This window comes from Hylobates moloch, unplaced genomic scaffold, assembly GCF_009828535.3.
Source record: "Hylobates moloch isolate HMO894 unplaced genomic scaffold, HMol_V3 SCAFFOLD_5, whole genome shotgun sequence".
NCBI classification, from domain to species: domain Eukaryota; kingdom Metazoa; phylum Chordata; class Mammalia; order Primates; family Hylobatidae; genus Hylobates; species Hylobates moloch.
Window position 1 is genome coordinate 66717961 of NW_026652280.1, and position 14269 is coordinate 66732229.

At 36.9% G+C, this 14269-nt stretch overlaps 1 protein-coding gene across 6 annotated transcripts in view; it reads left to right on the forward strand.

Annotated features, from left to right (window-relative positions):
• The window catches only part of PTPRM (protein tyrosine phosphatase receptor type M), an 840314-nt gene that overhangs the window by 352720 nt on the left and 473325 nt on the right, over nucleotides 1-14269 (forward strand). For all 6 annotated transcript variants that reach the window (XM_058438632.1, XM_058438634.1, XM_058438633.1 and 3 more), the window contains one exon: nucleotides 8975-9090. In XM_058438632.1, coding sequence (XP_058294615.1) covers nucleotides 8975-9090 — 116 coding nt within the window. The remainder of the gene's footprint in view (nucleotides 1-8974; nucleotides 9091-14269) is intronic.

The following is a 14269-nucleotide window of genomic DNA, read 5'->3' on the forward strand; positions in this document are numbered from 1 at the left end:
AGTACATGTGATAATTTAATACATGTATACAATTTGTAAAAATGGAAGCGGTGTAATTGGGATATCCATCACCTTAACTATTGTCTTTATGCTAGAAAAATTTGAATTGTTATTATCTTCTAGATATTTTGAAATATACAGTAGATTTTGCAAACTGTGGTCACCCTGTTGATCTTCAAGCACTAAGTTTTATTTCTAATAAGTGTATATTTGTACTCATTAATCAACTTCTCTTCGTTCTGCACCCCCACGCCCCCTATCCATCCCAGCCTTTGGTAACCCTTAATCTACTCTGTATCTTCATGAGATCCATTATTTTAGCTCCAACATAAGAGTGAGAATATGTTCTATTTGTTTTTCTGTGCTTGGTTTATTTCACTTAACATAAGGCCTTCCAGTACCATCCATGTTGCTGCAAATGACAGGATTTCATGCTTTTTTGTGGCTGAATAATATTCCATAATGTAATAGGAGATATTGTGTGTGTGTGTGTGTGTGTGTGTGTGTGTGTGTATGTGTATCACATTTTCTTTATTATTTATTGATGGACACTTAGGATGACTCCATATTTTGGCAATTATGAATAGTGCTGCAATAAACATAGGTGTGCAGATATCTCTTTGATATATTGATTTCCTTTCTTTTGGATATATACCAAGTAGTGGAATTGCTGGATCTTATGGTAGTTCTATTTTTAGTTTTTTGAGAAACCTCAATGCAGTTTTTCATAGGGGCTATACTAATTTATATTCCCACCAACACTGTAAAAGGGTTCCCCTTTCTCCACCTGCTCACCAGTATCTGTTACTCCCTGTCATTTTGATAAAAGCCATCGTAAATGGAGTAATGTGATAGTTCATTTTTGTTTTGACTTGCATTTCTCTGATGATTAGTGAGGTTGAACATTTTTTTCCTGTACCTGTTGGCAATTTTCATGTCTTATGAGAAAATTCATTAGAGGCTCATACTTAACAACAGAATGGGTCAAGCAGAGGAAAGAATCAGTGAATCTGAAGACAGCTACTTGAATGTCCAGTTTTAAATTGGACTATTTGTATTTTTGCTTGAGTTATTTGAGCTTCTTGTATATTCTGATGATTAGTCCTCTGTCAAATGGATAGTTTGCAAATATTTTCTCCCATTCCGTGGGCTCCCTTCACTTTGTTGATTGTTTCCTTTGCTGTGTAGAAGCTTTTTAACTTAATGCAGTCCCATTTGTCTGTTTCTGTTTTGGTTGCTCTTGAGGTCTTACACAAAAATTCTTTGCCCAGACCAATGTTCTGGAGTGTTTCACCAGTGTTTTCTTTTAGTAGTTTCATAGCTTCAGGTCCTAGATTTAAATCTTTGGGTCTATTTTGATTTGACTTCTGTAGATGTTGAAACAGAGGAGGCTAGTTTCCTTTTTCTGCATATGGTTCTCCTGGTTTCCCAGCAGCAGTTATTGAAGAGACTGTCCTTTCTCCGTTGTATACTCTTGGCACCGTTGTCAAAGACAAGTTGGCTACAAATGCATACATTTATTACTGGATTCTCTGTTCTGTTGCATTGATCTATGTGTCTGTTTTTATGCTGGTACCATGCTGTTTTGGTTGCTAAAGCTTTATACTACATTTTGAAATCAGGTAGTATGATGCCTCCAGCTTTTTTCTTTTTGCTCAGGCTTGCTTTGGCTATTTGGAATATTTTCTGGTTCCATATAAATTTTAGCATTATTTTTCTATTTCTGTTAAGAATGGCATTGGTATTTTGATAGAGATTCCATTGAATTTGTAATTTTTGAGTAGTATTGTCATTTTAAAAATTATTGAAACAAATGATAACAGAAATACAACATACCTAAACCTATGGGATTTTCTTCTTAATTTCTTCGATTGGTTGTTCACTAGCATGTTTTTAAATTTCCATGTGTTTGTGTATTTTCTGAGGTTCCTTTTGTTACTGATTTCTAGTTTTATTCCACTGAGGTCAGAAAAGATACTTCATATTATTTCTACTTTTTTTAATTTGTTGAGACCTGTTTTCTGGCCTAAGATATGTTCCGTTCTGGATAATTTTGTATGTACTAGTGAAAAGAAAGTGTATTCCATAGCATGTGAGTGAAATGTTCTGTAGACGTCAGTTAGGACTATTTGGCGTAGCGTGTAGTTTAACTCTAATGTTTCTTTGTTGACTTTCTGTCTGAATGATTGGTCTGTTGATGTTCCCTACTATGACTGTATTACAGTTTATCTCTCTCTTTAGATCTATGTTTGCTTTATATACTTGGGAGCTCTGGTGTTGGGTGTATAATATGTATAATTGTTTTATCCTCTTAACCAATCCCTTTGTCATTATATAATTACCATTTTTGTTTTATAGTCTTTGATTTGTACTCTATTTTATCTGAAATAAACATAGATACTCCTCCTCTTTTTTGTTTTCCAGTTAGATGGAATATCTTTTTCCACCCACTTCACTTTGTCTTACCTATGTGTGTGCCTTTATAGTTGAGGTGGATTTCTTGTAGGAAGAATTTGATTATGTCTTGGTTTTTTATATGTTCAGCCTCTCTATGCCTTTTGATTGGATAATTTGCTCCATTTACATTCAATGTCATTATTAAGTAAAGACTTACTACTGCCATTTTGTTGCTTAATTTCTGGTTGTTTTGTAGTTCTTGTCTTTCTTCCTTTCTTACTACTTTGTAGTTAAATGATTTTCTCTGGTCACATGTTTTAATTTGTTGTTTTTTATATGTAATGAATCTATTATAGGTTTTTGCATTGTTGTTACAATTAGGCTTATAAAATATATCTTACAGATATAAGTTATTTTAAAGAGATGACAACTTATCTTTGATGACAAATAAAAGGACAGAAAAATGAAAAAAATGCTTTTATGCTTTAACTCCATCCCCCTCACATTTTGAATTTATGTTTTCTCAATTTGCATATTTTTATATTGCCTATCTCTTAACAGGTTGCCATACCTATTACTGTTTTTGATAGATTTGTCTTTTGGGCTTCATAATAGTTACGAGTAGATTGCACACCACAGCTACAGTGTTAGAATATTCTGGATTTGTCTGTATATTAATATTATCAGTGGGTTTTATATACTTTTACATGTTTTCTTGTTGCATATTAATGTTATTTCCTTTCAGATTGAAGAATTCCCTTTAGCCTTTCTTGTAAGATAGATCTAATAGTGATGAATTTTCTCAACTTTTGTTTGTCTGGGAAAGACTTTATCTGACCTTTATTTTTCTATGGATAGCTTTAGTGGCTGCAGTATTCTTGGATGGCAATTTAAAAAAATTTTCCACACTTTGAAAATATCTTCTTATGCACTCCTGTTTTCATTGAGTTCTGTTGCCATATGAACCCTGATTCCTTTATATGTTATTTGCTTCTTTTCTCTTGCCACTTTTAGGATAATCCCTTTGTCTTTAACCTTTGAGAGTCTAATCATTATATCTTTTGGGGTAGCCTTATTTGAGTTGAATCTCTTTGGTGTTCTCTGAACTTTCTGTCCCTGGATATTTATCTCTTTCATGTTTTGGAAAGTTTTCTGTAATTTTTTTTTTTAATAAGCTTTTTGCCCCTTGCTGTTGCTCAACTACCTCTTGAGCACCAATAATTCTTAAATTTGATATTTTGAGGTATTTTTCAGTATTTTGTAGACAATCTTTGTTCCTTTTCATTTTTTTTCTTTTTGCCTCTCTGACTGTAAATTTTCAAATAGCTGTCTTTAGATTCGCTGATTGTTTCCTCTGCTTGACCCATTCTGTTGTTATGAGCCTCTAATGAATTTTTTTTTTTTTTTTTTTTTTGAGACAGAGTCTTGCTCTGTCGCCCAGGCTGGAGTGCAGTGGCGCGATCTTGGCTCACTGCAAGCTTCGCCTCCCGGGTACATGCCGTTCTCCTGCCTCAGCCTCCTGAGTAGCTGGGACTACAGGCGCCTGCCACCACGCCCGTCTAATTTTTTGTATTTTTAGTAGAGACAGGGTTTCACTGTGTTAGCCAGGATGGTCTCTATCTCCTGGCCTCGTGATCTGCCCTCCTCAGCCTCTCAAAGTGCTGTGATTACAGGCGTGCATCACCGCACCCGGCCTCTAATGAATTTTTTAATTCAGCAAATGTATTTCTTAGTTTCAAGATTTCTGTTTTGTTTGTTTGTTTGTTTCTCTGATAAGTTTCTGAATTGCTTTTCTGTGGCTTCTTAGAGATCAGTGAATTTCCTTAAAATGGCTATTTTGAGTTTTTAGTTATAAAGTTCACATATCACCATCTTGTTCAAATCAGTCACTGGTTTCTTGCTTTGTCCATTTGTAGAGGCTGTGGTTCCTCATTTGTTTTTGTTTCTTGTGGATGTATGTCTATGTCTTTGCATTAAAGGGTTGGTTATTTATTCCAGTCTTCCCAGTCTGGCTTGTTTTGGTTTTTATTGGACATTTTTGCTTAGAGCTTCTTTGTAATTTACCTGTTGATTTCCCTTTTTTCCTCTGCTAGGTTACTGCCTAATTTTTGGCACTAGATGACACCTTAAGCCAAAGTTTGCCTCAGTTATGGTAAACAATGAGAGTGCTACTTTCCCTGAATTTGGGAGGTCCCAAAAGGGATATACCAGTAGTGTGGGAAGGCTGGCTAAGGGTTTGTGCAGAAAGGATGAACAATTCTCCTACAGTGAGGTGCTGCTTAACAGCCACTCTGATTTGGCATCCCTTTGGCCAAGTTACAGATAAAGTTTCTAATGCTGGGGTGGCAGTCCTGCTGCCCCCTACCTTTGTCTCTGTCCTTAGGGATATTTCTCCCTTCAGGCACTTTCGATGCTTCCATTGGGTTGGGGAAGGGACAGATTTCCTGCCACGCAATCCAAAGTAGTGGGAAAATTGTTTACTCACTTTGACCTCATTTTTTCCAATGTAGAAATTATGAGTCAGAGGAAATTTTCCGGATACTTTCTGCTGGGCAGATTGGGGGTTGGGGTTTCACAGCTATTGAAGTCTGGTTTTCTTCCCTCTGCTCAGAAATTTTTCATGTCTCTGGCCCCTGGAATAGTCTCATCCTCATATTTGAGTTCTTGGGTATTGCTGGTGATAATCTCTGTGCTGTATGTTTATTTATTTTTTGTGGGAGTGAGTGAAGCCAACTTGCTTCTATGCCACCATTTCAGAACTGGCAAAAATGCATGTATTTTTTAATTAGTAATTTCTAATAGTTTAACTTATGGAAAAAATAAAGGTTTTAATTATGAAAACTTTTATCTTGGCATTATATGTAATGGAAACAAACCTCAGTGTTCAATAATGGGGGATGTTTCAGTAAACTTGTTTATGTATGATATGTATTAGGGTTTCTCAACCTTGGTGCTATTGAGATTTTGGCACCCGCTAATTTTTTGTCGTGGGGGCTATCCGGCACATTTTAGCAGCGTCTCTAGCCTCTGCTTTCAGGTGCCAACAGCACTGCCTTTTAGTAGCATAATTCTGCTGCGATACACCAGGAGTCATACTGAAAATATTTAACAACCCTTCAGCACAGGCTCGGAACTGACCAGCTTAACTGAGAGGGGTAAAATTTAGAATAGTGGCCCCGAGTGCAATACCCCTTTAACCCAAGTTATCCTGAGAAATGGCTACATACCCAGACACCTTGTGTTAGAGACCTAGCTTGCTGTAGTAACCTGTAGCTGGAGGAGAGCAGGATTAGGTGTCTGGGAAATCCACTGGAGAGACCAGCACCAGGGAGAGAACCTGTTGTTCTGAGTGTGCCAGATAACTTCAGCCTTTAACACTCCACAGGGAGATGGAAGGCGGGGGTTGGTCAGCATGTGGAATGAGGCTTCAAGGCATTGTCCTTAGATATCATTGGAAGGAAAACTTTTCCTTTTCTGATTTGGGTACAGTGGTTGGGGACCTGCAAATTAACTGACAAGAGACAGATTAATTGAAGAAAAGACAAAGTTTATTTTCACATTTGCAGGCCAGAGTTCCCAGCAATGGAAAACTCACTAAATAACCAGAGATAAAGGTTTATATTCCACATTTAACAAAAGACGGGGAGTGGTTTTAGGGCTTCAGTGGGAAAATGTAGAAAGTTCTATCAGGCTTTTTGATGGTAATGGCAACAGGCAGTTTGTCTACCTGGGAGCTGAATTAGGTAACTCCCTTACAGGGGAGTTAATGGCAACTATTTTTTCTGGGAAAGGTCTGTTTTAGTCAACTACTTGAAGTTCAGATAAGATTTCTTTCTGCATCTTCTTTTGCTCAAATGTTTTCACTTTAAAATAATCTTTATACCAACTCTGGGGATCTGAATGGGTCCCCGTATTTTCCCTATGTAGAAGTTCCTTCAAAAAAAGAAAGTGGGTTGATTGCTGTGCAGAGATATTTGTGTTATAAATTGCAAGGTAAGAGATCTATAAAAGAGAGCAAATTTAGATTAGAACAAGGAAACAAAAAGAAATCAAAGAATAATGGTTGGAGCAAACTATAAACTCAGATTCTGAGTCCAGAAGGCAGCCAGTTGTGATTTCTGGGTGTTGGATTTGAAGCGTCTTCAGTGATGATAGTAGTGTCACAGCCATGGTTACTCCCTGGAGCAGAATGTGGAAGAGGCAGGTATTCCAGTGGGCTTTCTGAGTGGCCCACACAGTGGTGGTGATTAATCTTTTGAAGTTTTATCAAGTCATCAGCTTCAGCTTGCACAGCTTTGGGAGTATGCTTAGAATTATTTCACGGGGGAATTGTTTTTAATGTTTCCAGTTAATGACACATGTACTAAAATGGATTTATTAAAAGAAATTTGTTTAAATTTCCTTGACAAGAAAACAGCTTTTGGCTTCTAATATATTCCTATTAATTGAGTTAAATCTTAAAATTCTTAGTGAACTCTATTCATGTTGGGGACTTGTGGTGTAGGTAAACCTAAAATTATAATGATTATAAAGTTTTTCGTATGGTAAAATTTCGTTAATATCAGATGAGAGTGAGAGAGTAGAATTCTACAGAAATTGAAATCTAAAATGAACAGTCTTTAAGGATAGGTGGGTAGTTTTAATAATTTTAAGTAATATGAATTTAATGATGATAATGAGTATCTGCTGTGTGTGAGGCGATAACATCAAGTTCTGTTGCATCAAGTGCTGTGGCTGTTGTGATATTAGAAGGCCTAACCACAAGGTGAGCGAATCTACAGAAGCTTCATGGAAGGAACAGCATTTGAGAAATGCCTTGAAAATTCCAGCAGGCAGACCCAGGGGAGCCACTGCAAGTGGGATGAAGAGATAAGGAAAGGCACAGATGGTGGGAAATCTGGGGAGAGGCACTGTGGCTTCGTAAACTGAGCCTGGTGTTTGGAACTGGATATACTGGAGTTTGTTCTTTTTCTTACACTTACTAGCTAAGTACCCATAAGTGTTCCCCATCTTGGAAATGGAGAAAATATCTCCCTCACAGAACATTTGTGAGTACTCAATGGAAAAGTTTCTGGCACATAAGACCCAATAAAGGTTACCTTGTTCCATTTTCTAAAAACAATGGGTCTTTGACTTTTTCAGGAACAAAGACTAAAAGAGAAATTCATTTAGGGAAATTTTACAGAGATCTTTTAAAAACACAGAATTATGTTATTCTTGAGCAAGGGGTAATTTGATTAAGTCAGTGAAAAGCAGAGATCATAGAGTTGTATGTTAATCTATTAGTATTAAGAAACAATGGTCCATGGTTATATTGCTTTGTTGGAAGTTATTTAGAACATTTTGCATGCATCATGAATACTTTGTCTGAATTATTAGTGGCCTCCAAATTAATAATGGGGCTTTCCTGTGTGTTTTTGACATTAAATTAAGTTTTTCTTTGTTCTTTGTTCTGAAGTAGTAACTCAACTTCCATTCCTAATTACATTCTGCCCAGGCTAATATGAGCACTAGTTTGTAATCTTTTGCTACCCAGTAGTGGGGCACCCTTTTTTGAAGCTGCCTAGACGTGGCTTAAGACACATTTGCAGTGGGGAAAAGCTGGCAAGGCATAACAGATGTATTCTAGTTATTATCCAGATTTATCTGTCTCTCCCAGAAGGTATGATCATCCTCTTTGCTTCCTGCCTCTTCTGTGGAAAGCACTCTTCTGTGCCCACCCTTCCCGCTTTGTTACTCTTTCACTCTATCATTGTTATAATAAGGGAATGTTTTCCTAAAAGTAGAATTTTCATAAAATCTAAGTCCTGATTTCCATCCTAGTTCCTGGACACCTGTTTTCAGTGTGATGCAGAAATTGGTCTGTGCTTCTCATACCAAATAGAATAATCCTTTATTTAAACAGCTGTCCCATATGGACAATGTACATTATGAGACAATGGTGTTCACCATTTGGAATCCTTCTTAGTTCTTGAATTGGAAATAAGAATCAGCAAACATTGCCATGCTATGGCAATCTCAGCATCATTTCACAGAGTGTGTCTAAAGGAGTAGTATTTTTGGTAGCTGAAAAATATTATATAAGTAATGCTGCATACCAGTTAGTTGTATTAAAATAATATTATGTACAGCTGTGTACTTGGCTTGAAAAGCTTCCTTGACAACATCATTTAACTTCTTACTGTTCTTTTCATGTTGCCGGTATAAATGTCTAATATGTTTTTGTTCAAAACATCAATTAGGTTTCAGTATAATCTTTATTAATACAGATGTTATTACAAGAAGACTGCTGAGCTATGATAATTTGCACAGCAGGAACAATAAAATATCTGCTTTCTGTTTCGTTCTCTTCCAGAATGCTTGGCTTTTTGTTATTCTTTTACACAACATACCAAAACCTCTTATGATTTTTTTAAAATTATAGTTAAATCTTTAAAGCTCATAGAAGCAAAAGCATTATTTTTTTCCCAAGGCGAACAAAATTGAAAGGCCAAAAATGGCGGATAGATTGAAGAAGACATATATATTAGTTACAAATCTCCACTTTTAATATCTTTCATTCTTTTTCTTTATGTAGCCAGGACTCCTCACTTCCTGCGGATTCAGAATGTGGAAGTTAATGCCGGCCAGTTTGCTACCTTCCAGTGCAGTGCCATCGGCAGGACCGTGGCAGGAGACAGGCTCTGGTTACAGGTACAGTAACTCATTTTCACCAGTTGATGAGAGTCCAGAGGGAAGAATACATTCACCCTGGAGGAGGAACCCAGAGAAACAGACTCAGGTCCTAGTGTAAGAGTTTCCTTCTTTGTTAATAAGTAACCAGATTACTTAGTAATATATAAAAGCTAATTATTTTTGTTTACACACCTTTTGTGAGTTTCTTTTTTTTTTTTCCTTTGCTTATGCTTAGTCATCTTGCTTGGAAGATCTGACTGTCAAATTGCTTATACGGCAGTTTATTGAATTACAAAATATAGCACTCTTCTCCTAAGTCTTCCTCTTGAGAAAAATCTGAAGAGTCTCTTTCTGTCTCTCTTACACACATACACACCATACAACACTTCATAGGCCTTTTTGTCATTTGAATTTCCAAGCTGTAAGCTTAAACTTAGAAGTTAATAATACTTATTTTACTTTTGAGCTTTTAAATTATATGTTTTTGGTGTAGTGATCAATTGTGTGACTTGTTTTGTAATTATTCAAATTCCACCGTATGTGTTTTGCATAGCAGAGGGTTGCGTGGATACATCCATGCTCTCAGGAATCCTGACAGAATGAGTGGGATTAAATTGCCTGTCCCTTCTAACCAGAGTGCCACCCACTTCTTTAAGCTCTAGGTTTGGGGTTTCCCCTGCCTTGGTATTCTCCAATTGCATTCTTGTTTCTTCCTTTTAAGCATTAATCTGGAGGCTGCTCATTTTTCATCTTGAGTAGTGTTGATTTTTTGTCCTTATCCTTCCTTGTTTTGTTTTGTGTGGATTTCTTTTTTTTTTTTTTTAAAGTATTATCTATTTATTTTTAGTTTGCTACTGAGTTGAACTGTCCTTCGGGTTTTAACCCTTCTGTGTACGCGGTTGTGCTCCACACTGGCTTCCGCTTCATCATGCATGCTGGCCTTGTCTCTGCACATGCCATCTCTCCATCTCCTGTCATGCCTCGCAGTGTAATTATGATTGTGATGGGAGACTTCATGTGACACTCTGTAATTTCTAAATCCTTTATTCCTTTTAATCACTGCAATATAAATCAGTAGTCATTTGTTTTGTTTTGTATTTGTCTTAGAGACAGGGTTTCTCTCTGTTGCCCAGGATGCAGTAGAGTGGTACCATGTCACTCAACCTCCTGGGATTAAGTGATCCTCCTGCCTCAGCCTCCCAAGTAGCTGGTACTACAGGCACATGCCACCATGCTTGAGTAATTATTTTGTCATTTTTATAGGGATGGATTTTCCTTTGTTGCCCAGTCTGGTCTCAAACTCCTAGCCTCAAGTGATCCTCCTGACTTGGCCTCCTAAAGTGCTGGGATTACAGGTGTGAGCCACTGCACCCAGCCCAATAGTATTTTTATTCTTCTCTTTCTGGGGAAAATGGGAGACATTTGAGTATACTGTCCCAAGATTAATCCGCAATGAATTGTCAGATGGGAAATGCATTCTGGAGAGGCTTCTTGTTGTTTTCTCTGCCAGGATGTTCCACCCCTCTGTCCAGTGTCACTCTATTTTTTCATATCCTACTGTCCCTTTTAGAGACTTTGCTGGCCAGGAAGTGTATGCAGAGGATTATATTGTATATTCCAAGTTCATCTTTACTTTCTTCTTTGTCTGTAAAAGTTTTGTAACTGCTAACTTAAGAGCTTTTTGCAGCTTGTGGAAACTGTCCTCAGTATTCAAAATTTTTTTCTCTTTTTAACCTACATCCCAGTTGTTTTAAACTCTTGATGTTAGAATACAGAATTGTTTTCTCAGATAATGGCTATTTGGTATTAAACACAATCAAGATTGGCCATCTGTGGTAATTAATGATGAGACAAACATCTTCTATTGACATTTTCCACAGAGTATTAAGTACCTTATAAAAATGAAACTATTTGTTCCTTTGATTTATCTCTAGAAATCTTAATTATTTGTGGAAAAATATGTTTTGCTCCTAATATTTATGATATTACTTGAGAGAATACAATATAAATACTATATTAAGTCTAGAGAACACAATATAAATACGATATTAAGTCTAAGCTCTCGCCTCAACATCTTAGATATTCCCAAGAATTTAAGGTTTGTTGAGGACATGATTTGCTCTCTTTATTTTTGCAAATGTCCTGGACTTGGTATGCCCCTGCTTAAACTTGAGCACTTATTTGGGTTGGGAATCTTTCACTACTTCCTACACATCCAGGAACTTTGTTTTAAAGATAATTTGTCATGTGGTATGGAGAAAGCTACTTACAAAGTTTGAAAAACAAAGGGTCTAAATGCAAAGTTCTCAGCCCTGACTCTACTATAGAACAACTTGGAAGGGTTTTGGTTTGTTTTGGTTTGTTTTTTTTCCACAAATGTCTTGTCTATTTCCAGATTCTCATTTAGTTGGTCTAGGGTGGGGCCCAGCATGCAATGTTTTATTAAAGACTCTCCAAGTGATTCGAGTGTGCACCCAGGGTTGAAAATTACTAGTGTGAAGCAAAAAATACAACACACATTCCTAATCAGGAAAGAAAGAAGGCAGACATAACGTATAACTGGTACCTGTATTCAGTTGCCTCAGTTTGACCCCAACGTTTAATTTTCCATGTACTGATCTTTGAATTTTTTCTCATTAGATTTGAATGATGGTGTTGGTAGTTGTTTTCACAATCGGTCCCTTAATGCCTTTCTTTTTCTCTTGCTGAGTCTTTTCTGACCCCTCTTGTCTTCAGTGACCATTTATTGCCCTGCAGCTTTCTACACTGCACTGTCAAGAAGGAGACGACACAGATAGAACTGTTGTGACTTTGAGCTTTTTACTGAAACTTACTTTATCCTGGAATCAGGACACTATTTGGTTAGTGAATCTTTGTGATGTTAGAATAATTTTACTGTTAAATAATTTATTTTCCCTGGTTGGGTAGACATTTTGTGGGGAAATGTTTATTTTATTAATAGTTTATGAAATAAGACCTGTGTCCTTCACCTGCAAGGGTGGTTTCTATTAATCTATATGTGTACAAAGCAGTTTCCAGTAGTGATGAAGGTTTTCAGCAGATGCTGGTTTTGCACAGCTCTTCCTGCCCTCTTGCCCAGGACCCCTCATTCCCCCTTGAACATTTTCTCAGGCCATTCTTTAGAGGTTGTGAAGACATGTAAACCTTTCGTCACGGACCAGGTCTTTCTAATCTAGAGTTGTAATACACTAACGCCTGTCTGCATGTAAACTCATTTGGGTCCTCAAAATAATCCTGAGATCCAGGCAGAAAATTGAAGAAAAAACTTATTTTTAGTTTTTTCTGTGATTCAAATCTCTCTCAAGAGTGAGTCAATATTTAGAAATTAATAATACATCTTTGTTTGGGGATACATTGGTGTTTTTGAATATAATCATTTACAATATTTTTTGAGACAGGGTCTCACTCTGTCACCTAGGTGGGAGTGCAGTGGCATGATCTCGGCTCACTGCAGCCTCTACCACCTGGGCTTAGATGATCCTCCCACCTCAGCCTCCTGGGTAGCTGGGACTACAGGTGTGCACCACCACGCCTGGCTAATTTTTTGTATTTTTTGTAGAAACAGGTTTTCAACATGTTGCCTAGGCTGGTCTCAAACTCATGGGCTCAAGCAATCCACCTGTCTTGGCCTCCCAAAGTGCTAGGATTACAGATGTGAGCCACTATGCCCGACCTATTTACAATAATTTTTACTACTTGTGTTGCAGTCTTTTGAGGCCCACAATAGGTATTCTGCACAAAGTTTCATGGTTGTATCCCATGGTGGTTTATCTGTTTTATAGAAGAGGAGCTGGAAGTTTAGAATTGTCCTGGGTCACAAAGAAAAATGGCATAGCTGGCAATAATACAACCCTGTTTATTTACTTTTATTTCACCTCTAAGTAATTCCACTCTACTATACCATCTTCTTGAATTTGGAAGGTAGGTGAATAGGCATTATGCACTTACACTTTGATAGAAGAATTTGGGTGTGACCAGTATTACATCGTTAATATCAAGGTGCCATCCTGACCACAGAAAATAATGTTTATATGTGGTACATGTCATATTGATCCATACCTGTGAAAAATGGCCAAGGTTTTGATTTTTTAAAATATAGATTAAATATAATCTTTGTCAGAGTCTTTCACAATAACATAACATAAATCTGATGATGACACTAATGAAGAAATGTTTATGATTAACAGATGTGTCCCATCTGTTTATATTTTCTTCGTCTCATCTGTGGACCACACAGGTTATGTTGCCAAGTGGGATTGTTTTTTTCTGGAACGCTGAGCAGTAGAATAAGACCCAGTGTGTGAGTGCATCCATTGTTACAGCTACAAAATACTTTAAAAAATTTTCCAGACAGTAGGAAGACAACATCTGTAGAACTCTTTTCTTGTATTGAAAAACCTATATGCAATGCAGTTCTTGAAGATACTTGTGATATGTTATTGGATATGGCAATCTATTCATATAAACATGGACTGCAACAGTGTGAGATACTAAAATTAAATGTATTTATGGAAATCATTCAAGCACCCAAAATATTACTGTAATTTTTGCTATCAACTTTCTGATCACTTTTCGAGCCCACATTTTGAAAATATCTCAGAGTCTGTATACATATACTGGGTGTATGTGTGTGTATATATATAACACTGAAAAGAGAAAATGGAATTTGAGATTTTCTTTTTATACTTTCTGTACACTTTTATACTTTTGAAAGTACTTTCTTGGCTGGGTGCAGTGGCTCACGCCTGTAATCCCAGCACTTTGAGAGGGTGAGGCAGGTGGATCACGAGATCAGATCGAGACCATCCTGGCCAACATTGTGAAACCCTGTCTCTACTAAAAATACAAAAATTAGCTGGGTGTGGTGGCACATGCCTGTAGTTTCAGCTACTCAGGAGGCTGAGGCAGGAGAATCACTTGAACCTGGGAGACGGAAGTTGCAGTGAGCCGAGATTGTGCCACTGCACTCCGTCTCAAAAATAAATAAATAAATAAAAATAAATAATTTTTGTTTGCTGATGGGCAACTTCTGATGTTGTATATTTTTTATGTAGTCTATGACCTTTAAGCTATGTATGGTTGTATTAAAACCTTTATTGTTCTTTCTTCAGTATCCCAAATATTATTTGCCTACATTTGCTTGTTTCTCTCAGGACTTTCTATTTATAATACTTTT